Genomic DNA, 23,871 nt, shown 5'->3' with positions numbered 1-23,871 from the left:
AAGTTAGAATTGTAAAGTTCGAAGGAAAAGATGTCAATTGAAATGGATAATGACAGTACAAGTGATCATTCTTTAAGTTCCATTTCTAGGAGGTCAAGTTATTTGAATGTGTCGGATGGAGATGACGTGACTGGGGACGTAGTTCCTGTTGAATCCATGGCTTCGACTGCTGAATGTTTGATGAATAGTAAATTGGATGAAAATATTGAGGTAAAACCAGGTTTGCCAGAATACCCAGAGATCACTGATGAAGTCATACCATCGTTACCTGAACAAAGGCATCTGGTGTTGCAATTAGCTAAAGAGGCAGATGTGAATGCCAAGGAAGGGGATAAGGTATATATAATTCCTCAAAGGTGGTACGATAATTTTATGGATCCCGATATTCAAGATTTCAATCAGATAGGATCAATTGATACAAATATAATTTGTAAAGATTACGATAATTTTATATTGAATGACTATGATGTAACACCATATCTATCGATTCAGGAATCTGTTTTCGAAAAGATATCTTCGTGGTATGGATTAGCGCCAAATTCGAAACCAATAGTTACATGCTTGATATATGATGATCAATCGGGGTCATTGGTCACTGAATATAATAGATGTATTTTCAGACTGCATTACTTAACAGAAGACTCAAAAACCAACCAGTATCGCCATCATTTGTCACAGGCTAATAGCATACCTTTTTTTACTCTATCAATGTTAGCAACCGTTAAAGAGTTGATGTCTAAAATATTAAACGTTTTCTATGAAAAAGAATCTCATCTCGATATAGAAAAGACAAAGTTTAAAGTATGGTTTGCAAAAGATTCAGAGTTGAACCAAAATAATAGCATTTTAAATATGTCTTATAAATTGGATCCTTATCAATTCATGTCATTACCTTTTCTAACAAGAATAACTGAACAAAATTTTGGGAATACATTAAAAAATTTGAAAATAGAAACTGGTGATTTTGTAATTGAGATAAAACAGGAAGGTAAAAATTATCACTGGTTATCAAATTACTTTCATTATAATGCATTGACCCCTTCCAGAGGAAATATTGGTTTGAATAACCTAGGTAATACATGCTACATGAACTCAGCCTTACAATGTTTAGTTCATATTCCTCAACTTCGTGACTACTTCTTATATAAGGTTTTCGAGAAGGAAATAAACCTAGACAATCCATTAGGTTATCAAGGGCATGTTGCTAGATCATTTGCTATATTGATTCAAAATTTATTTAAAGATGAATTGCTTCCTTCGTTATCTTACTCGCCAACGACTTTCAAATCTACCGTGGGCCACTTCAATTCTATGTTTTCAGGCTACTTGCAACAAGATTCCCAGGAGTTCATAGCATTTTTATTAGATGGATTACATGAAGATTTAAATAGAATAACCAACAAGCCTGTTGTTGAAAAACCCTCCCTAAAACCAGAAGACGATGTCAGCAATCAAGAGGTGATCAAGAAATTAGCAGACGATACTTGGAATTCCCATCTTCTCAGGAACGATTCGATCATTACAGATATCTTTGTTGGATTGTATAAATCAACACTTCACTGTCCAGAATGTGACAATTTATCTGTAACATTCGATCCTTATAATGATTTGACACTTCCATTGCCTGTTGATACTAAGTGGAATACTAAAATAAAGTTATTTCCTCAAAATTCCCCACCATGCATAATTGAAATAGAAATGGAGAAGACTTCGACTTATCAAGAGTTAAAGGAATATATTGCAAATCTAGTAAAAATGAATCCAAGTGATTTATATGGTTTCGAAATTTTCAACCATCAATTTTACAATAGTTTTGATTCTGATAAATCTAATTCTAATTATTTACCTCTTAAAGAATTGATTTCTGATGCCGATGACATCATCTTCTATGAAATTAAATCTTCCTCACCAGCCGATATGGTTGTCCCAGTTATTAATACCAAATTAGAAGAAGGCTTCAAGAACCCAAGATTATTTGGTGTACCATTTTTTGTCACTTTAAAAGAAGACGAATTAAATAATCCCGCTGCTATTAGAAAAGTTATCGAGACTTCATATACCAGATTGAGTGGTGGATTTGTGGAATTTCCTCTTCTTGAATTAACAGAAAACAGTTCTATTGAGATGTTTCCATTAGTGAAAGAAAAGTACCCGACTATTAATTTTGGGAAATATAACCCACTAATAGAATTAGCTAATCCCGATATGTCTGTCGACGAGTACTTCAAACTTAGATTGATGGAACTTACTCCAAATCAACAAATAAGAAGCAGGAATGCAACCTTTAATTCCGATAATGGCTTCAGAAATGATGTTTGGGTCCCATTATCTCATATTAATATCAATAAAGCTATTGATATTACCGGATATCTTGATCCAGTTTCAAGAAATATTTACAACTATTTGGATTTGAAGAATAAATTTATAGAAAAGGATCAAGGATCCGATGATTGTGTAGAGGAAAACGATGATACGAAGTCTAGTACTGATGATAATGAGGAAGAAAGCTTGGCAAAAGATAATGATAGTGAATCTAGAGCTGAATTTATCGATCAAGATACTGATATGTCAAATAATGATTTGATACCACAAATTCTAAAACCTACTACGTTTATATTAGCAGAATGGACAGATGAATCAGCCAATCGAGTATTTACCCAAGATAAAGTGGTTGACTGGGAAACACCAGCTGAATTAAAGAACATCGCCTTAGAAGATGAAAGAAAGAAAAGACAGATGGATGGAGAAAAGAAGATAACTCTGGATGATTGTCTAAATCTATTTGCTAAGAAAGAAGTTCTGGGAATGAACGATTCTTGGTACTGTCCAACGTGTAAGGAACATAGGCAGGCAACAAAACAACTTCAATTATGGTCCACACCAGATATTCTGTTGATTCATTTGAAGAGGTTTGAAAATCAAAGCTCTTTCAGTGATAAAATAGATGATACAGTTTATTTCCCGATAACTGATTTGGATTTATCTCCATATGTAGTAAACAATGATGAGTCTAAGAGTACAATTTATGATTTAGTTTCTGTTGACAATCATTATGGTGGTCTGGGAGGAGGTCATTACACAGCTTATGTCAAAAATTTCGTAGATAAGAAATGGTATTACTTTGATGATTCAAGGGTAACAGAGACTGTTCCTGAACGAAGCATAGCAGGCTCTGCATATTTATTATTTTATATGCGTAGGTCGGATAATACTGTAGGTGGTGAGGAGTTAAAGAATCTGATATTAAAAGCACGTAGTGAATTTAACTTAAAACTCCAGGAATTCTCAAAAAGACAAGAATCTTTGTTCTTGACCAACCAGACTGATGAAGAAGATACGAGTGGTGAAGAGGACAATGAAGATGATACAGATTCTAGACTTAATTTAAATGAGGCCGACAAGTCAGATTTCCCAGTAGAGGACCAGTCTGGGTCTAGTAGATCTACGGATTATAGCATTGAAAGCATGGAAGTTGGATATTCGAAAGCAAACGAAGTCGACAACACTAATGGTGATAATTCTGGAAGGAGGAAGTTACGGATGTTAAATAAGAAATATAATGTTTCTACAGCCAATTCTCCAGCATCCCTTTCTCCTTCCGAGGATTCGGATGGAAATAGTGTAAGTATAATCAGATCTGAATCCGACTCTGTTTCTACCCCAGGTAGCGATGAAGTTGCCAAATCACCTGTAAAAGAATAAGAATGCATTATGTAATATAAATAGTCATTATAGTAAGAATTTTTTAGACAAAATTTAATAGAAAGAAATATTAAAGTGAATATAAGATACTATTAATATATAGACTCTTTATAAAATAGGTGGAAATAATTGTTTCGTTACTTATTCAACCTAGTCATCAATGTCTGGAAACTACTTCAGAATATACAGGGATACTTTCGGCAGCACCGTTTCTCTGGATAGTTATAGAACTTGCTGAAGTTGCAAAATCGATTGCTTCTTTCAATGAACTTTGTTGATGTAATTGAGTGACGACAGCGCCCAAGAATGTATCACCTGCACCAGTAGTATCTACAACGGTAATACCAGATTTTGCAGGTTGATATTCTACTATTGGCTGATCCTTTGAAGAATATAGAACACCTTTTGAACCTAATGTAATAATTACTGCAGATAACCCATCTTTGTTGACTAAATGCTTTTGAAATTTTTCACATAGGGTAGTATAACCCTTAACAAAATCGTGGTTTATTTCCGATTCATGTTTTGCAATTTCATCCTTTGAATAAACAGAATTTACAATTTGTAATGCTTCAATTTCGTTAACAATTAATACATCGATTAGAAGCCAATCGCCTTTATTCAATGGTTGGAAAGGAGAAGGGTTGAAAACGATCTTATAAGTTGGGAAATTGTTTTTCAATAAGCTCATAATTGAAATTGGATTCGGAATCTCATGTTGCAGAACAACGAATTGCTCTTCATTATTGGAAACATTGTTAAAAATTGACTTTAATTGTTCCAATGAGTAATCAGTTTTTCCATTCGCACCTTCAGTAATTAAAATTCTATTTTGTCCACCATTTTGCTGCTCTACGAGAATAGTAGCAATGCCAGTCTTAACATCAGAAAGAATACCAATGTCATCGATGTTAACATTATTTTGTTTCAAAATGTCTACTAATTCTTTTCCAAATGAATCGTCACCTACATTGCCAACCATTTTAATACCATAATTAGAATCAGGATGTTTCAATTTAGCTATAGCAACAGTTTGATTTAAACCTTTACCACCAGTATGAGTTTCGAATAAATTTGCCCTTATAGTTTCACCCGCATTTGGTATTTTATTGGTATAAGTAACCAAATCATAATTTAAAGAACCAATGATTGTAATCCCCATTGCTTCGCAAGAATTAATTGTCTACTTATTCAATTGATCAATAGATAACCAAAATAACCAATTAGATTAATAAATAGCACCAAATTCCACAAGATCGATGCTATATCTAGCAGATTCGAATGATATATCTTATTATAAGAGTATAGTAATAAGTTCGAATATGACCGTATATCACTTTTCGAATAGTTGAAATTGTTTGTATGGGGGAAGGGAAAACGGGTTTAACTCCATGGAATAAAAAGAAAAAAGAAAAGAGCATACAAATTACGTGTTGCATTTAAAAATCACATGGCCCATCGTAATTAATGATCTCTGGTATTCACGTGATTCATTTCAAAAAAGAAACGAGATCTTATGAATCGCTATACACGGATCATCGCATTAAAAAGTTTCAATTGAAACTTTTTAATGCGATGATGAAATCAACCAAATTTTGAACAGTATTTAATAGTAATCCATCATATAAATGAAGATAAGATGGGATATAAGTACCCTAATTGCTGCAATATAGTTGGATACAGGTCATTGATGGACTGAATTATTTTGCCAGAGTTTTTTGAATTAGGAGGTTTGAGTTAAATATGACTGATTTCGAGACAGTTGATGTCTCACAAGTATCGTTCCCACCAGAGATTCTAGCAAAAATATCCCCAGAGTTATCTTTGCAAAGACATTTGAGTTTAGGATTAAGACCTAGTTTACGTGCATTTGAAGAATTTAGAGATGTTACTATCTCAGAAGATAAAATCTCCCATTTTTCTGGTTTTGAAGGAGTGTCTGAGAGTAATGATATTTTAGGTTTTAACGTTTTAAAAAGTGGTAAAACCATAGTTACTACTACTATTACCGGTGGAATTGTTGAAAACATGGTACCAATTGAATCAGACGATATTGGAGAACAAGAATTATTGGAATTGACAAAAGCTAGAGATGAACTAAATCAATACGTTGCCGTCTTTCCCAATGTGACAATTGAAAAAGGTAGAAAAAATATACCTCCAACACAAGAAGAGATTACTTTATCTCAAAGATTGCACGACAATGTTCTTCATTCTGGAATCATACCAAAAAAATCACTAAAAGTAAAATGTGGTTTACGTTCTATAGATTCAGAGGGTAATATCAATATTGTATACCCTGATGAACTAGATGACAACGATATTGTAAAAGATACTTTTAAACAAATTTCAGATAAAAGATCATGGTCATATGTTTTATATGCAAAGATAGTGGTATTTGGTAGAACAGGGCCATTGCTTCCATTGTGTTGGAACTCATTGATTTGTGCTTTAAAAAGTACAAGATTACCAAGAGTATTTTTAGATGAACGTGCTGCGAGGTTAAAGATGACTGTAAGAACAAGAGGTAAAAGTTTGACTGTAAAAGAAGCACATGACCTAATTTGTGATCCTAATAACTCACTGCCATTGGAAATGCATTCTTATGGTGTGGGTTTTGCCTCAAATTTTGGTATAATAGATATAGATCCAGAAGCACAAATAGGTGATGAAGATGATGATGACCAAGAGATGGTTACAAAACAACCAATTTCAGTTCTTTTAGCTGATATAGATACAGAGGCTGAAGAAGAAAACGTACGATCAGTTATAACAGTAATTAGTGATTCAGAAGGTAATTTAAAGAATCTAAATTTAGTTGGAGGTGGATCAAAATTAACTCTTGATATGATTAAAAAATCGATAAAATCCTCTAAAAGCAGATCTAAGGATTTAAGCTCAAAATTTGGCATGAATAAGTAAACTTTTTTATATATTTGCATAGTAATATAATACAAGACACTATCATTAAACAAATGGAGATTCCAATTCTTGTTGTATACTTAACAGGCACATGAATTTAATTTTAGGTTCATTGTAGGTAAATAGTTTAATAAAAATGGTTCGAAATGTTTAGACGTCATATATAAGTATATAAGTATATATATACCTTTATGTAACTAGTAGATAAAATGGTGGGTACCAACATCAAGGGATGCTGTACATGACAAATAGATTACTTTCTTTTTCTAATTTGAGGATCTGGAGAAGGAGATGGAGTTTGAACGTTCTGTAAATCGACGCTAACGTATTCATTAACCTTGGCAGCAACACCACCACGAACACGCTTGACAACTCTACTTTGCTTAGAGCCAGTACGCTTGTAAACATCAATATAGAAAGTGATGAATAATACTAAATAGGATGAGATGATGAAGAAACCGGCAAAAGTGGCAGTAGTAGAACCAACACAATCACCACAATATGGCAAACTGTCAGCCATATATAGATGAACGAATTTTTGGTATACTGCGAAATAGATGAATGCAATATCTAAGACAAATTGAATAATTTGGAATCTAGTTACCCATTCTTTCCACCAAACTCTGATACCTCTAGCAGCCAAGAAATAGTACCAGTACATAACAACGTGAACACCTAAGTTTAATGTGATTGGAACCCAGGAGATAGAAGTAGTACCAACTAATTGAGTGTAACATAATAAAGCAGTTGCACCATGATGATAGGTATGTAAAAATGTCAATTTCTTTTTCTTTAGAACTAAAAATACAGTGTCAATAAATTCGATGAATTTAATAATGTAGTTGAAATAATACAAAGTAACCATTGGTTGAGTCCATGCACCAATATTACAAATGGCATAGAAAATACCATGTCTATAAAGAATTGGAATTAATTGTTCGATCATTAAAATTAATAATGAAAAGGAGATAGATGTTAAAAATAAATTATGAATTTGGAATAAAAAGTGAAACTTAAATGGCTCTCTTTCTCTCATTAGCTCTCTACCACCGAAGATAACTACATAATAAGTGATAATTGCAGTAATTACTTGTGGCAATTGACTCATTGGTAATTCACCAGCAATGAATTGAAAGTTTTCTGGAACAAACTTGCCATTGGTCCAAAGAGTAACATATTTATTAAAGTTTTCCCATAATGATATATTAAAAAATGGACGTTCTAAAGTTGGATAATGCTCATATAAGAATGGGCAACCCAATATGGTAGATTTTGAGACAGCTTCTTCGATTATAGTTGAATTCATTTTTATAACAATAAAATGTATATATAAATATATTTAACTAGGCTCAACTTTATTATATTTTCTTTTATATTGTTACAAATTAAAGACCCAATAAATTACTGTTTTAATTCCTGTATTATAATTGAATTTATTAATATTATTAATATTATTTTTATTATTGATCTCCTTTAAATAATCTGATAGATCTGTAAGAAATTAATTTGCAATTTCTTTTCAGCCTATTTCTTGCTAATGACTAACTTAACGAAAACAAAAACAAATAAAATGATAAAGAGGAAAGAAGTATAACAATGAAAAATTTAAATCGTTCTTCCTTGTCTTATTTAAATTAAATTTTAACAGAGTAAACGAATTAGCAGATTTATACTTCCAACTGGAAAAATATTCCCAAACGTAATGCAATGGGAAATATAACAATTACCCAACAACAATGGCAAATGACCCTCCAAATACAAACAAATTTGCTAATCAGTTTCGAAAAAATATCAGCAAAAAACTAAATTTTTTGTTGTTGTTTACATCACATCTCTCTGAGTAAAGTTTACTTGACATCACAATTTCGAAGTGATTTCGAGAAAAGTTTCACGACCAAATCAAAAAAATATTCCAAAAGAAACGAAAACGAAAAGAAACGAGCTTTCGGCTTTCGAAGGAAAAAACTTATGCAAATTTTCTCACGTGATATAGTGGATGATGAACAGAAACAATTCAAGGAGAATAATTTGCGATGAGGATAAACAAAGTGATGTCGTTTGGATCCTCAAGAAATTTGCTTTTGATCTTTGTTCTGTTTTTTGAGGTGATGTAATCTGAAATTAGCCAATTTAATTAGCATTTGCAGTTGTAGTAGTCGATTATTGGTTGCTGTTAGTTGATTTTGGTGGGGAAGATGTAGAGGCTTCAGGGAGTAAAGAAGCCATTGTTTCTGGAGCAGATGCGATTGCTGCTAACGCAGCTAGGGGATCTTTTGAGAAATTGAATGATAATATATTATGTTCCTGGATTGTAGTTGCTTGTTGTGGAACTTGTATGTTTGCTGTTGTACCTACCTGTTGATAAGAATTTGTAGCAGCAGTGTTGATCGTAGCTTCTGGTGAAACTTTTGCGCTTTGTAACATTTCTGAAATCGGGGTGGGTAAAATATTTTCTTGTGAAGTAGTAACATTATTTTGACTTTTTATTTGTTGCGAGACCTTGTACCCTGTAGATGAGGACGATGAAGGTGTTGTTTCTGTACGCAAACTGCTGGAAACGTGACCGGTCAAAAGTGTATTGTTCCCAATGGCAGTCCTTGTGGGCGGTAGAGTACTCGTCTCTGTGTTCAATAGTGATGTAATAGAGGATCTTGGATTTGATGCAGACAACTGAGGTTCTTGAACGATTACATGGTTAACATTAGATTGTAAGGGAGGAAGATCCACATTTCTTACTTCATTCGGTGGTGAACTGAAACTGTTTAAAAGATCAGAAATTCTTGAACCACCAGAACTATTGTTTCCAAAAGTAGTACTTGATAATGCTATCTGAGGTTTACTGCCAGTTGGCATCATGGTTTGGCTTGTTCCTGCTAATTCATTTCTATTCTCACTAACAGACTGTTCGAATGAAGAAGGTCTTCCTAACTGAATCGAAGGTAAGCGGGGCAAAGGCAACGCAACTGCTGGTATAGACGATTGAGTAAATAAGTCCTTACCAATAGTTTCCGGAGCAAATGGCTGTTGTACTGAAGATGGCATAGAAGTACTATTACTTCTGCTTCCAGGATTATCAGGGCTTGAAAAGAATCCCAATGCAGGTTTTTGTTGTGGTGGAATACCATTTTGAATTCCCATATGGGCAGTTTGTCCAGCCTGAATTAGTATTTGTGATTGTCTAACAGAACCAGAAGTAGTGACGTTTCTTTTGGAATCCGCATCCTCTACAATTAACTTCCATCCAAGTTGTGCAGCATTCCTTTGATAATAGTTTCTTACCATAGTGGTAGATTTTGTTCCTAAAGCATCAGATATTAAAGACCATTGAGAACCATGCTTTTTTAACAATTCAGGGAATAGGTTGGCCTCTTTAACACTCCAATAACTGGATTTGTGTTCAGCACTTTGCTTCATCCTCTTCCTTTGATTATGGACACCATTGATATCTAGACCACTAGACTCATATTGGTAATCGTTGTATAATGATGAATCTTGATCATCAGTCTCTACGGCATTCGATTCCTCCTTTATATCTGTTTCGCTAAGTGGTCTCTTATTTTGTAAAGTATCTTCACTCTGGATATTTTCTTCAGGGACTTCTTCTTCTGTTATAATGTTCTGTGTCATCACTGTTTCTTTAGCTTGAGGTTCTACAAATGGTTCTGCAGTTTGGATAGATACTTGTTCGATTTCCTTACTTTCATTAGGTTTTGTTTCCTTTGAAGGTTCTATTGGAACAGGAACTTCCACTATCTCATCTACGGTGACAGAGACTTCTTTTATTTCATTAGTTTGAACTTCAATTTCTGTTTGTTCCATCGATGAAACTTCATTATTTGTTGTCGTTTGCTCCAAAGGTTTTTCAATAGGTTTGTTTTTAACTTGTTCAATCTTTGTCTCTTCAATTTGTTCAATCTTTGTCTCTTCAACTCTTTCAACTTTAGTCTCCTGAACTGGTTGCGGTGGATTTTTTGCAGAAATATCTTCAACTTCTTGAGTATAAGTAGTATCGATGTCAGTAATTGACTTATCTTCTGTTTCTAATTCAGTAGATTTTTCCTTCTTTTTACGGGCTTTCTTGATTCCTGTTCCACCCTTTCTCTTTTTATTCCTTTCCATCATTAGTTTCTTATAATCAACCTTTCTTTTTGTCCTATAATAATGCAAAACACATTCTTCTGGTGTTCTTAAATTGCCAATATATGCAGATATTTTTCCAAATTTTTTCGGATACGTTAAATAAGCTTCGATGAAAAGCTCATGTTCTCGTTCTGTAAAATTATCTATGCCTTCAGTTAAAACTCTTGCACTCCACATGTCCTTATCGGTAACCAAATTGTTTACATCTTGGAATTTCATTGAATACTTTTCTAATGGATCAATGGTCATAGCTGGAATTGCTGCAGCATTTTGATGGTGTTTGTAATCGGGATCAATTTGTAACAGAACACTCTCCATATCTGTATCATCAACAAAATCAGCACGATTTCTACGCCTCGAGGAAGAGTTAGCCTTGTACTGTTCTTCCATTAATTCCTTTTCACGTTGCAGCTTTTCTTGTTGTTCCTTTTCCTTCATTTTTTTATGTTCTAACTCCTCGCTTCGTAGTTCATTGCTGATGTTATCTAGTTCTTCACATTCCTCATCCCATTCCTTCTTTAAATTTAAATATTCTTTAGTCAGCTCTAACTTGCGAACATATGTATACCTTTTGGTTTTTGAAAGAGCCTGAAGAAGCATCGGTTTCAATGCTTGGTGATAGATTAATACATTTTCTTTCACAAATGGATACTCATTGATATTTGTTATAGGATTTTTGAGTAAATACTTTTGCTTTGAAATTATTGACTCTCTTTCTTGATTTTTTAACTCCCATAATCTTGTTTCAGCCTTAAGCATTGGAAATATACAAGAATTAATCTGATTTATTGGTTCAGTATAACCCACAGGCACAGGTAAACTCGCTTTAACCTTTTCAAAATTAGTCTTCAAAAGATTAGGATCATATAAGAATTCATAGTCAGCAATTAAGGAAGGTGTTGGTACTCTCTTAATTTCTGTTTTTTCTGGCATTTTCGTTTCTTCTGATGATAATTTTAAACCAGGGATCGTGCTTTCGGATGCAATAGCTTTAGATTCTACCAAGTTTTCCTTGGATGGAGTTGTAGTAGGATGTATAGGAGGAGACCATAAATAAGGTTTAACTGTTTTTTTAGCTTTAGCTTTTGTAGGAGTTGATGGTAGGTTTATAGGGATAATCTTTTCGATCTGAATTTCGTCACTTTTCTTATTTAATTTTTCATTTTTGAACAAAGGTGAATTGGAAGAGTCCGAACTATCCATAGTAGGTTCATTTTCATCAATTGATTCTCCAACTTTGATTTGATGTGCTACTGAATTAATTAAACTGGACCCTAATGAATGTGGATTTGAAGCTGCTGTGGAAAGTGTAGGTTCACTCTTTTTCAACTGCTCTTCTTGCAATTGTTGGTCTAATTGTGATTGCTCCATCTCATTATACTTGTTTAACTTTGCTATTGGGTTCGGATTATAACGCTTTGGAGTTGGTGCAACATAGGATGAAGTTAAATTACTTGAATATTTATTTCTTTGTTGTTTCCATTGTAAGGTTCTGGTTGATGATGGAATATCCTTTTCTCCAAAGCTGTTTGGAGTTGTAGTCGTTAATGGTGAATTCCCAGTATTACTTGTAACAGGCGAATTAGTATTTTTCCATCTTGGACTTGAATTATTTATTAATCTTGAATACGATGAATTTGGATCATTAGTTGCTGTTGAAATATTATTTGTATTTGAAGTTTGATAATTATGTGAAATATGATCTTTACTTGAATCGATTGACCTTGGCCTACTTCTATTTGCAGAGGAGAAATGAGAATTTATTGAACTTGAAATATCAGTGGAAGAGGAAGCCGGTGATGAATTATTGAAATTCGAAATGTTTGATATTGAATTTTTGGATTGAGGATTGTATCTGCTTCCTGAATATCTTGAGATATTTGTGCTATCGTTAGTATGTTGTTGACTTGGTGGTTTTTCCTCTGGATTATATCGACTTCCTACTCTGTTACTTGAAGAAGGTCTACTTATTGAATTTGGATCGTATCTCGAAGTTTTCATTGAATTAAAATTCGTGCTTGATTTACTACTAGGGATCAAATTTGGATTATTCGTCACGGTACTATATAAATGTGGGCCCATATTTTGATTTGAATATGAATTTTGAGAATAACTATGATGAGAGTTGTTACCAGAAGAACTCATAATAGGACTGTTACTTGATAGATTACCATTTTGATATGAATTATGTTGATTTTTTTTCTGGTAGTTATTACCGGGAAGTGGACTTCCGTGTCTTATATTTGGATTATTTGAATAATAGTATCTTTTCCTTTCATTGCCACTTGAAGACCCTAGTCTACCACTATTGGGTGATGAAGTTGATGAAGTATTTACCATTTGGGAAGTTTCTATTTTTATTTAATTACAACTAGGAAAGAGTTCAATTCTTTCTGTATTATTATTTGATTTTGGCTTTTGAAAGACAAAAATGGATGAGGCTCACAGACAGATTAAAGTAGACTCTTGTTTATTTTTCTAACAAATTTATTTCACCAAATGTTTTTGGAAATAGATATAATGAAGTAATATTACAATGCAAAATAAATTTAGTGTGATATGAGTACTGTGAGGACAAAGAGCTTGGTCGAAAAAAAAAAGCTCGATATGTTTATTTATATTCACACACGTACGATTTTCTACTGTGATCAAAAATGTTTGGATCAAAAGGAGTTTATAGTTTCTTCCTTATATATGAATAAAATCAAAAGAGTTTTGAAAATATTGATATAAAATATGTCACTTTTAATAATGAATAATCGAAAGGAAACAAAATTTTCTTAAACCAAAAATAAAAAAGTAAAGAAATAAAAGTAGAATCACCTACTAGCAAATTTAAAATATATCACACTGCTGATTTGAAGATTTGGTCTATTTAAATCATAAAATTGAAGTTCAAAAGTATCCACTCATAACTAGTATAATTTCATTTATAAATAGTTAAATCAGCACTTAATATTTTAAATGTTGTTATCATTTGCCATAAAGTTAACCGTTTCTTTGCAATCATTTCTGACTTTTCCCTTGTTAAGAAAAAACTCAAAAAAGAAACTGCGAATTAATGTGTGTCTAATTCCAAATTGTTCATTTAATTCATCGATTCTCTGTTCGTCCTTGGTGATATAGTAACGTGACCAAAAACTTCCAATTGGGAAGGATAAAGGATGATATAGTAGGAAGAGATTAAATGAATGAGTGTCAGAGCAAAGCAATTGGAAAGGTCTTATATCAGGCAATTGGGTTTAAAATGTTGATCTTGAGTTAGTAAAATTTCAAATATAATTCAAACATCTTGAGTTAATTTTGCCCAAGCAAACTTCTGCTCCTCCTTTTGTGTTTTTTTTTGCCCTTTGCCTGACTTATCAGAAACTGAACCCATCATATACAGAGCAACAATAAAGAGAACATTTCCAAATATTGCATTGTAACTGCTGTAATTCTAATGAATAATTTGTATATATGTAGGTGCAATTCGAAACTATTCCTTTCGATTCGATATTTTTGTGATTTTTTTAACTTTTATATCTGGAGACTTCATTTTTAAAAAAAGAAGATCATCAACTTCGTATAGGCCCAACAAAATGTTAATCTTAATGTCCTTACTTAAATAAATACCTAAAAAATGCACTTGATGTTGTATTCTTTAATTTAGTACTAGTGAGTTGTGAGATATTTTGTTCAATCGAGACATCGTTAAACCAATGTCAGCTTATTTGATATAACCTGCTTTTGGTTTAATTTTAACGGTTCCTTGCTTCCAAATTTAGATAAAGACTAAATAGAGAATAACTATACATCTTATGCTAAAAAATTAAATTATCTATCTATATACACTAACTGTAATTGTTCTTTCACTGTGTTCTTAACGTCATTTTCAGATCGTCCATGTTTCCATGTAATTAATCACAATTACTTCAATGTGTCGGTTGCGTCATTCATACTATCCATAAGGTCACTTTGACAAGGACATCATTCTGATAATGCAGTTAACGAAACATACATTTAAATAGTTCGATTACAGATGTTAACTTATTCATCAAAGTTATCTCTGTGCTCATATACAAAAACGTTCATGCTGCGAAGTGGCGGCGGTTAACAAATCAGAAACAGACTCCAACTATGATCATTGTTCACGGACTAAAACCCTATTTCACTATAGACACCGTTTACTATGCGAGGTAATGATGTAAAGAGAGACAACGCATCCCTCTGATCACGTTTTAGGCCAATTGAAGTGAATGAAAATTTTTTTTATTTTTCAACAAAATTCGAAATCGTATATAAAGGACGACGTATTTCGAAAGTTGGATTGGAATATTTAACTAGTCTTTCACATTTTTATGTTAATTTTTCTTTGTTTTTCTTCCATTGTTAGAGCTAATACCACAAGAATTCGAACAAGTTTATAAGGATGTCTAAAGGTACGTCTAGGGGTGATTTCCCGATTGAAACCGAGTTTAGTGTATCCTTTTAAAAGTTGTTTTATAAAATACGCACTGTCGTGCTGTTACCATTATCAATTGCTTGAATTAGCAGTTGATAGTGTTTAAAGTGATGGCTCATTGTGTAGTATGACATGAACACAGAAGAAATATAATGTTAAATCTTTTTTTTTGAAATTTATTAAGTTTTGTCGGATGACAACTCATTAAATTTCTTTTGTGCATCAGTTGATCTGATATGACCTTTCATTGTCTGCATGTTTTATGCTACTTTTAAAATTGATATTATACGCTTAATCTCTTATTTGCCAAGTCTAAATATTTAATACTAACCATCAAACTTTATATTTTTGTTTATAGATTTATCTCAAGTTTTCGGTGTTGCTAGAATTTTCGCCTCTTTCAACGATACTTTCGTTCATGTTACCGATTTATCTGGTAAGGAAACCATTGCCAGAGTTACCGGTGGTATGAAGGTTAAGGCTGACAGAGATGAATCCTCTCCTTACGCTGCTATGTTGGCTGCCCAAGATGTTGCCGTTAAGTGTAAGGAAGTCGGTATCACTGCTGTCCATGTTAAAATCAGAGCCACTGGTGGTACTAGATCCAAGACTCCAGGTCCAGGTGGTCAAGCTGCTTTGAGAGCTTTGGCTAGATCCGGTTTGAGAATTGGTAGAATTGAAGATGTCACTCCAGTTCCATCCGACTCTACCAGAAAGAAGGGTGGTAGAAGAGGTAGAAGATTGTGAGTATGCTATTGTTATATTTATCACTCGCATATTTACTTTCATATATATACTAAATATATCAATTGTATATTATTCTTTTTTAATACGTTTCTGCATTTTTTTATGATAATTTTCCCGCGACTTACTGACATGTTCAGTCCTTGTTTGAATTCTTACAGGTTGCATTAGATGCTTTATATGTATGTAAATATAAAAGTGTATGTGACAGTAATGCTATTGAAAGTTAATGATTTAAAATTAGATTATAATTTAAATATGTATATACTAAATACAATTGCTTATGATAAGTAAGTACATTTAGCTTAGTAAACGAAACCCAAAATCTTACCAGAAACGTGCTTTCTTCTAGCTTCTTCGTGGTCCATAATACCGGCAGAAGTAGTTAAGATAACGTAACCGAATTGTCTAGCTGGCAACAAGTTAGCAGTCCATTTTTCAATGTCATCAATCTTGACGTTGAATCTTGGAGAGATAACACCACACTTGTTCAATCTACCGTTCAATTGAACGACAATCTTACCAGATCTGTGGTCATCAATGTATTCGAATTCACCAATGTAACCGTGTTTTTGGATAACTTGCAAGAACTTGATGATAACCTTGGAAGATGGTCTAATCAAGACTTGACGCTTACCAGTCTTTTCAGCGTTGTTAATAGCGTTCAAAGCATCGGCTAAGACAGAGGTTCTAGTCATTTTTGGAGCTGCTGTTTAGTTGGTTACTTTAAAGCAAGATAATAATAACTACAACACGTATTTAAAAACCTAAATATACTTAAATACCAATTAACCTGCCCTTCTATAGTATTATCAGTAATCAAGAAACTAAAGTCACTCACTGTATACAATATTTCTTGCCAAACTGCAAGAACAAACATTCCATTGTAAACCATGGATGGTCTCGTGGGAAATCAATTCCATACACCAATCAATAATGAATTGAATTGAATATGAATTGACAAAACAAGAGTTTCATCACTAACCAAAATCCAACACATCTACTATCATCTAGCTAATACCATCATAACCAGAGAGACCTTTCATGTTGGTTACATTAGCTGATTGATTGATGTTTGGTGGAAGCGATGAGGTGAAAAACTTTTTGGTGCGTTGCTTCATTCTCGTCAAAAAGTGAAAAACACAACAACAACATAGAATATCACATTGACATTACAAGTGACTACATAAATATTAAGCAATGTAAGGATGTAACAATCCATTTTTAAATTTTTCATAGCGCGGTGTGTGGTGGGGGATCCGATTGTGCCGCAGGCGGTCCATTTCAAAAATGGAATTTTTTGCTTTCTTGTTTTTTTTTCCCATTCATTCCTGTCCGCTTGCTGTAATTGACTTGTAGTTCTGTCCCAGAAGAAATTAGCCGGAACCGTGATGGACAAGTAGTTTGTTTCTCTCTCTACCGCTAGACAGAGATTCCTTTCTGGTTTTCTCGCCAACCTCCGCCTAAAGTTCACTTTTCCTTGTTAACCCGTCCCACTAGTTTTAGAAGGATGGGACTGTGTATCTGCCGGTTGGCACTGTGTTGATGCAAGCAATGAGAGGAGAACCAGACCCAGTGAAATTTTTCAAAGTTTCAAACAGTAGTTGTTCAAAGAGTAATAATACAATATCGAACAAACTAACTAGTGGTTAATGTATACTTTGCTAGGCTTGTGAAGGCTAGGATGGATGTGATTGATGGGATACCTGATGTATTGAGAATATAGAGTATCTCTTGTTATTGACAGAGAGTTGTTGATGTGATATCATGTAGTCAACAGTTGATAGATATTCTAAAATTTAGTTGTAAATTCTTATTTAAGAAGAATAGGTATTATTTTATATATGTATATTGTAGTTATTAATTAAGGTTAATAGTCGTTGTATCGATAAGGACAGTTAAGTTAGACAAATATGCCTGTATGTTTGATATATTACGAATGGATATAGTTTACGAGTCGTTAGAGCTGCAAATTGCTAGATAAATATTGAATTTAAGACCAATGTTAATGATTAATGGTGATATAATATAATATGATACTACTGAAGAGATATAAAGTTTACCATCACTATACGTTGTAGCATTTTTATATGAATTGAAATGAACTTTGGAGGATTATAGACAATTCTGGAGATGAATGATACATATTTACGGATTAGATAGCTTTAAATGAGATATCTGATGATGGCTAATTGGTAGCTCTAATGACCTATATTTTTGTTTTACAATTATGAAATAGAAATACTAACAATTTTAATATAAATATTCATTATTATTATTATTTTTACTTTAGGCTCAAAAAAGTTTCAAGATCAAGCAAAGATTGGCTAAGGCTAAGAAGCAAAACAGACCATTGCCACAATGGATCAGATTGAGAACTGATAACACTATCCGTTACAACGCCAAGAGAAGACACTGGAGAAGAACTAAGTTGAACTTCTAAGCAGATGCTGCTCAAGATTATCCATATTTTTTAAGCATATGTTTTTAGTAGTTATATAGTTTTAGTATAGTAATACTACAGTAGTTTTGTATTCACTCTTTAAGATTAATATTTGTAGCAAACTTAACCTCTTGATTTAGGTAGATTCCTAATAGCTCATCACAACTGTGTGGCTCTCAAAAATACTACTAGGGACAAACATTTATTACAACATCACTGTCAAGAACCATTGCCATCCTAGAACAAGGCACCCAAGAATATGTCTACAAAATTCAATTAATCTCAAGAAAACTAATCTATATAAAGAATTAACACATATATCAGAGAGATTCCCATTGTTCATTAACACCGCAATCACTAAGCAAATAGCTCTCAGATACTATCTAGCATAAAAGTGTTTGAAGACTCATCATTATATGTTATTTAATTAATATACATTAATTATAATTTTTCAGTAAGTAATAATGAAAAATTATTTAGAACAAGAGACCAATTTCATAGGTCACTTGGAAGACGAACTCGTCTCCTAGAACATTAGATCCAGATCTTGATTTTGCAGGATCCTACTGACCTATAAATTCTAGCCATCAAACCAGAAACAAAGCATCAACAATTATAAAGAGTAGTTAAAACTTTCTTAAATCTAAAATTTTCTTGCCTTTTTATACCCTGACCTTTGACGAAAATTGTGCCGGTGGACATTTAGCCCAAGAGAAAAAAATTATATAAAGTTTTATATTAGGGTTATTTATTATTACATATTGTTCGTAAAACTATGAGATAACACAGGGGGGGTATATAAAGTCAAATATATATCAAAATGCTAGGAGAAGAATAACCATTATTATTTGAGTTCAATTAAAGGTTAAAAAGTTTGGTTTAGGACCATAATCATCTTCCTGAATGACGGCGCCAGCCTTTCTTGTCATTTCGACATAAATGCATTCTTCTGTATGTAAAATTTGTGCAGCAGTTGGTCTTTTCTTGTATTTAGGTTCTATCATCCATTTCACCATTCTATCTAGGGATTCTCCGTCGGTTAAGAATCTTGGAACCCAAGGTGGAATCTTTGGACGTTTGGAGGAACTGTTTGAATAGTCTGTTAAGTTAGTATCAACTTTTGAAGTGTTAGAGAATAATGATTCTGAGTGGATATCACTAGAACTTAGCCTACCAGCATCCGATAAATCACCAGATCTTAATTTATGCCAAGCGTATCCATTATCTGGTAGTACTACATTGGCTGCAATTTCTACAATAAGCAACCCCAATGAAAAGATATCAGCTCTATAATCGTATATACTATCTGATATAATTTCTGGAGCAATGTATTCTCGATCACCTTCATTTTCAAAACTTGTATCTTCTAGCGGTAAATGAGTAGCCATACCAAAGTCACCTAGTTTCAAGTTACCTTCAAATGTAATCATCACATTGGCAGGCTTTAAGTCCAAATGAACGATATTACACGAATCATGAATAAATCTAAGTGCTAAACATAATTCAACAATTATTTTCCAAATTCTCCAATCATCTAATCGTGTATTTTTAGCAATTACTTGCTCTTGTAAGAATTTATCCAAGTTTCCATTTTCACAATAATTTGTCATAACATAGAAGCAACTCTGATATTTCCATGAACTGATGAAGTCAATTATATATTCCTTTCCATCTTCATCAACCGGTTTTTCACTAATCTCTGACAGGATTTTAATTTCTTGTAATATACGTTTGAATGAGTTGTATTTATTCGGCTGCAGAGATTTAACTGCGTATTTCTTGTCAGTTTGTTCAAATGTAACCTGGTATACTTTTGAGAATTGACCATTGCCAATGACGTTTACATTAGTGAATCTGTCAAATAAATGAGCATCTGGGTTTGAAGATAATTTTGCGTTAATAAACCTCCTTGTTCGTACTGGTGATGGATTACCAGATTCTTCTGAATATAACTGTCCACTTCTTCGAGATTCAGGCGTTGATTTAGGTCGCGTTGGAGTTGTATGATTATTATTCGTATACGAATTAGAGTTTTGTTTCCCATACTGAGTTGGGGATGGAGAGTAATTGCTGTCTGAACCATAAAGTTCATCAGTAAATTGCTGAATGCTGTTCGTCAACTCATTATTTTGGAATATTACAGAGTTTCTTGACTTTTTTATTTTTTTATATCTATTAGCACTGGATTGGGATGCCAGTTTGTAATTTAATATTTTTTCCTTGTTAATATTCATGTTATGAATATTGCTTGGATCTTTATCTACCGCTGGAGATACTTCTTCCACAAATATATGGGGAGTTTTCTTAAAAGTTGGGGACTGAATGAATAAAGATGTGTTCTGAGTATGATTAATGTCAGCAGAATTCATATTTGGCGATTCGTCTATGGTACTTGATTGGAAATATATCGATGAATTTGACAATTGACTGTTATACATCAGCGGGGATTTTTTAACAGGGGTGTCTGGTATATGCAATTTTTTTGGATATGATGCTACTATTTTTGACATTTTCGATACGAGACCGTTTGATTTAAATACCGATTGATCTAGTTTTGCAACATTGTATGGTTTATTCGGTGATTTTTGTTTTGAGTCAAGCGTGTTTTGTATGTTTTCCTTATTATCACTATCCCAGTCATCATTTGAGGTCCAAGTTTTCTTTAAATTAGACGAAGGAGAGTCCACCGAATTGTTCGTTTGATTTTTATATTTCCATTTTCGTAGTATTTCTGGGTCATTAACGAATGGGGACAATTCACTTTTTGAAGCTGTTCTTTTGAGGGTAGGAGTAGAAGGGTTCTCCTCGTTGAATGGCGACCATCTATTTATGCATTCATCCACATTTTCTTCGCGTCTCTTGATATCTGCGGAACCCATATCTCTATTATTAGTTTCACAAACGTTTGTATTAATTGTGGGCAGATTAACATTGCTCAATGATAGATTGAAGGTACCGACACTTCTTGTCAGTTTATTATTTGCGTATGGATAGAATTTCAGTATATTTGAAGCTACACCATTCTGATCCTTTGAATCAAGACCTTGCTCTTGTTCATGCTCTGGTTCATGCTCATGCTCTTGCCCATCGTCGTAGTCATCCGACATCTCAAAATCTCCTTCATCGTCATATCTACCACTGTTGTAAACAGCATCTTCCTCCTCTTCCTCTGGCAGTCCATATATATCCCTGTCTCGAAGGTGGAACCCACTCATCTTGTTGTGAGCTAAAAACCTATTACAATATATCCACCAGCGACCAACAGAAAGGTATGACCTGTTGAACCAGTCCTAAGCTTAGTCTTGTTTTTTTATAATTTCCCACTCTTTTGGTTTGAGTTTCTCTCCAAGTAAGCCAACTCTGGATTATACCAACAATGCGAGTGTGGAGGGCCTTGTCAGTGTATTGGATCAAGCTCTCTTATGGGACCAAACCGAGTTAATTGCCAGCGATGGTACCAAATATACCAAACAGAAGAGATAAAGAGCTGAATAAAATAAAATAAAATAAAATAAAATAAACAAGTAGAAATTAGGGCCTTGGAGAATTCCAAAGAAGTTTGAAAACAGGTCCAATAATGAAATTGAAAACTATAAATCAAATCAAAAAAAAAAAGATAAAATAGTTTCGAAACTATCTATAATAACAGCACTATCATACTCATTGTAAGTATCACCGACATATAAATCAAAATCAAAATCGATATTGACATCGATATCTCTACTAGTACTATTGCTAATTATATTGTCATTGTTGTTATTATGGTCTGAAATTTGTAGTGAAACTTTTTGGTCAACAAAAAATAAAAAAAATAAAAATTAATTTTCGCGTCGCGTCGCACCAGACAAAAAGCAGAAATTTCTTTTTTTGGGATAAATTCTTGTGTTTTTGGCGCGTTGGGTGGCGCTAGCATGCGGTGGGCATGTGGTTGGAGATAATGAATGATAAGTCTTGGTCAGGATATGGTGGTAGATATGGATGTGGATATGGATATAGATGTGGTGCCAGTATGTCGTTTGTAAAGCTTCATTAATGAAATTAGTTTAGAATTGTCAAGGTACAGAAAAGAATAATTCACCTCTGATTCGAAATTTGGAATGACGTCATTGTGCGAGAAAGGGGAAGGGGAAGAGGAAGAGGAAGAGGAAGAGACGCAGAAGGGATACACTCGTTTTTGAATCATGGTGCAGTTTAGCCAAAGAGAGTTCTTCCACAAGAGATTTCGATATCTATCTGACTATAATATTCGAAGCCTCGAAGAAAATTTCATATCTGGTCTATAAAACTGTTTAATTGATGTCGGTACTTGTTGATGTAATTTTTAACATGACTACTATAAAAACAAAAATAAAATACGCATTTCAGAAATTTCACAAATATTTTAGTTTATAGGTCCCTCCCTTCTGACTCAAGTGTAAGGACATATCAATTTCTCACACAATTAACTACAAACAAACCATTCCATCTGTACAATCTAAACATGTACATACCATGTCTGTCTCATCCCATCTCATCTGTTAATATCGTCGCATTCTTCATTACGTTCACCTTCATTAAATTAGTATGCACAGGGTAACTGCAATATTTTCGTTTATCATACCAATCCCGCATTTTGAAATTTCGACATTACCAACAAGAGAAGAAAGAAGGACCCCTTTTGACAGGTTTATTACAAAAGTATTAATAACTTTTACAAGTTGTTTTCAATTTATAATGTTATCTTGAGTTCACATTTTATAATCTCTATTTATCTAGCAAGTTCTAGGATTTCATACAAAGGGAGATTGAGTTAGTCCATTATCAGAATTATACTTATTTTCTCAACAGGCAAGGGGAAAAGGAGTTAAGAAGATTCGAAGTAATTAAGGATTAGTGTTTTTTATCTTATCTATATATATATATTACCACCTTTTTGTAACAAGACCAAGCTATGACAGAAGTCAGAGATAGATACGCTAATAGTATCCTCACGTCGAAGTCTCCTTTCGAGGCCACTGAGACTATAAGAATAAGGCTTTCCGAAGCAAAACTTATCAATAGTGAATTTTACAGACTTTTCAAAGAAGTTTCGAAAGCTAGAGCTGCTTATGCCGCACAATTACACAAGATTGCCTCTGAGCATAAGAATCTAGAAGAAATACTAAAAGAGCAACTGGTTACTAATCAAGCTTTGACTGCCGAAGAAGTTTTAGATTACAATTTCGATTCTTTGGGTCAATTAAAGGACGTCTGGGGGTTAGCCATTAACTCAATAGAGAGAGATTCCAAGTCCTCTATAGAGTTTAATGACATTGTGAAGAGTGAGGTCCTATTGCCTCTAAAGCAATATGCCGAAAAGGACCCTACTTGGAATAGAAGTAGAAGATTACATGCAAGATTGTCCGATATTGCCACCAAAATTGATGTTGACTCTCAAAGTAAAGTTCCAGCATCCGAATTAGATGAAATCACTAACGAATGGGATGCTGACAGCAGA

At 33.4% G+C, this 23,871-nt stretch overlaps 10 protein-coding genes across 10 annotated transcripts in view; 5 read left to right on the top strand and 5 right to left on the bottom strand.

Annotated features, from left to right (window-relative positions):
• Positions 1 to 30: 30 nt before the first annotated feature.
• On the top strand, positions 31 to 3,702 carry UBP12 (putative ubiquitin-specific protease UBP12; the record flags this gene model as incomplete). Its single annotated transcript, XM_001646357.1, has 1 exon — positions 31 to 3,702. The coding sequence occupies one exon, from the start codon at positions 31 to 33 to the stop codon at positions 3,700 to 3,702; it is 3,672 nt and encodes a 1,223-aa protein (XP_001646407.1).
• Positions 3,703 to 3,859: 157 nt separating this feature from the next.
• Positions 3,860 to 4,864, bottom strand: RBK1 (putative ribokinase; the record flags this gene model as incomplete). The annotated part of the gene is made up of 1 exon (XM_001646356.1): positions 3,860 to 4,864. One exon carries the CDS (start codon positions 4,862 to 4,864, stop codon positions 3,860 to 3,862), a length of 1,005 nt encoding a protein of 334 aa, XP_001646406.1.
• A 581-nt stretch (positions 4,865 to 5,445) lies between these two features.
• On the top strand, positions 5,446 to 6,624 carry Kpol_2001p52 (uncharacterized protein; the record flags this gene model as incomplete). Its single annotated transcript, XM_001646355.1, has 1 exon — positions 5,446 to 6,624. The coding sequence occupies one exon, from the start codon at positions 5,446 to 5,448 to the stop codon at positions 6,622 to 6,624; it is 1,179 nt and encodes a 392-aa protein (XP_001646405.1).
• A 253-nt stretch (positions 6,625 to 6,877) lies between these two features.
• On the bottom strand, positions 6,878 to 7,930 carry Kpol_2001p51 (elongation of very long chain fatty acids protein; the record flags this gene model as incomplete). The annotated part of the gene is made up of 1 exon (XM_001646354.1): positions 6,878 to 7,930. The coding sequence occupies one exon, from the start codon at positions 7,928 to 7,930 to the stop codon at positions 6,878 to 6,880; it is 1,053 nt and encodes a 350-aa protein (XP_001646404.1).
• Positions 7,931 to 8,784: 854 nt separating this feature from the next.
• On the bottom strand, positions 8,785 to 13,104 carry SNT1 (Snt1p; the record flags this gene model as incomplete). The annotated part of the gene is made up of 1 exon (XM_001646353.1): positions 8,785 to 13,104. The coding sequence occupies one exon, from the start codon at positions 13,102 to 13,104 to the stop codon at positions 8,785 to 8,787; it is 4,320 nt and encodes a 1,439-aa protein (XP_001646403.1).
• A 2,572-nt stretch (positions 13,105 to 15,676) lies between these two features.
• On the top strand, positions 15,677 to 15,955 carry Kpol_2001p49 (40S ribosomal protein uS11; the record flags this gene model as incomplete). The annotated part of the gene is made up of 1 exon (XM_001646352.1): positions 15,677 to 15,955. The coding sequence occupies one exon, from the start codon at positions 15,677 to 15,679 to the stop codon at positions 15,953 to 15,955; it is 279 nt and encodes a 92-aa protein (XP_001646402.1).
• Positions 15,956 to 16,257: 302 nt separating this feature from the next.
• RPS22A (40S ribosomal protein uS8) lies at positions 16,258 to 16,650 on the bottom strand (the record flags this gene model as incomplete). Its single annotated transcript, XM_001646351.1, has 1 exon — positions 16,258 to 16,650. The coding sequence occupies one exon, from the start codon at positions 16,648 to 16,650 to the stop codon at positions 16,258 to 16,260; it is 393 nt and encodes a 130-aa protein (XP_001646401.1).
• Positions 16,651 to 17,865: 1,215 nt separating this feature from the next.
• Positions 17,866 to 18,395, top strand: RPL39 (60S ribosomal protein eL39; the record flags this gene model as incomplete). Its single annotated transcript, XM_001646350.1, has 2 exons — positions 17,866 to 17,871; positions 18,246 to 18,395. 2 exons carry the CDS (start codon positions 17,866 to 17,868, stop codon positions 18,393 to 18,395), a joined length of 156 nt encoding a protein of 51 aa, XP_001646400.1.
• An 854-nt stretch (positions 18,396 to 19,249) lies between these two features.
• SWE1 (tyrosine protein kinase SWE1) lies at positions 19,250 to 21,610 on the bottom strand (the record flags this gene model as incomplete). Its single annotated transcript, XM_001646349.1, has 1 exon — positions 19,250 to 21,610. One exon carries the CDS (start codon positions 21,608 to 21,610, stop codon positions 19,250 to 19,252), a length of 2,361 nt encoding a protein of 786 aa, XP_001646399.1.
• A 1,715-nt stretch (positions 21,611 to 23,325) lies between these two features.
• Kpol_2001p44 (uncharacterized protein) overlaps positions 23,326 to 23,871 on the top strand; it is a gene marked incomplete at both ends in the record, with an annotated part of 2,647 nt that continues 2,101 nt past the window's right edge. The window contains one exon of the mRNA XM_001646348.1: positions 23,326 to 23,871. Within this exon, the coding sequence (XP_001646398.1) occupies positions 23,326 to 23,871 (546 nt within the window).

The sequence above is a fragment of the Vanderwaltozyma polyspora genome, genomic scaffold (genome assembly GCF_000150035.1).
Source record: "Vanderwaltozyma polyspora DSM 70294 KpolScaffold2001 genomic scaffold, whole genome shotgun sequence".
In the NCBI taxonomy this organism is placed as follows: Eukaryota; Fungi; Ascomycota; class Saccharomycetes; order Saccharomycetales; family Saccharomycetaceae; genus Vanderwaltozyma; species Vanderwaltozyma polyspora.
This window is presented reverse-complemented; position numbering and strand designations above follow the sequence as displayed.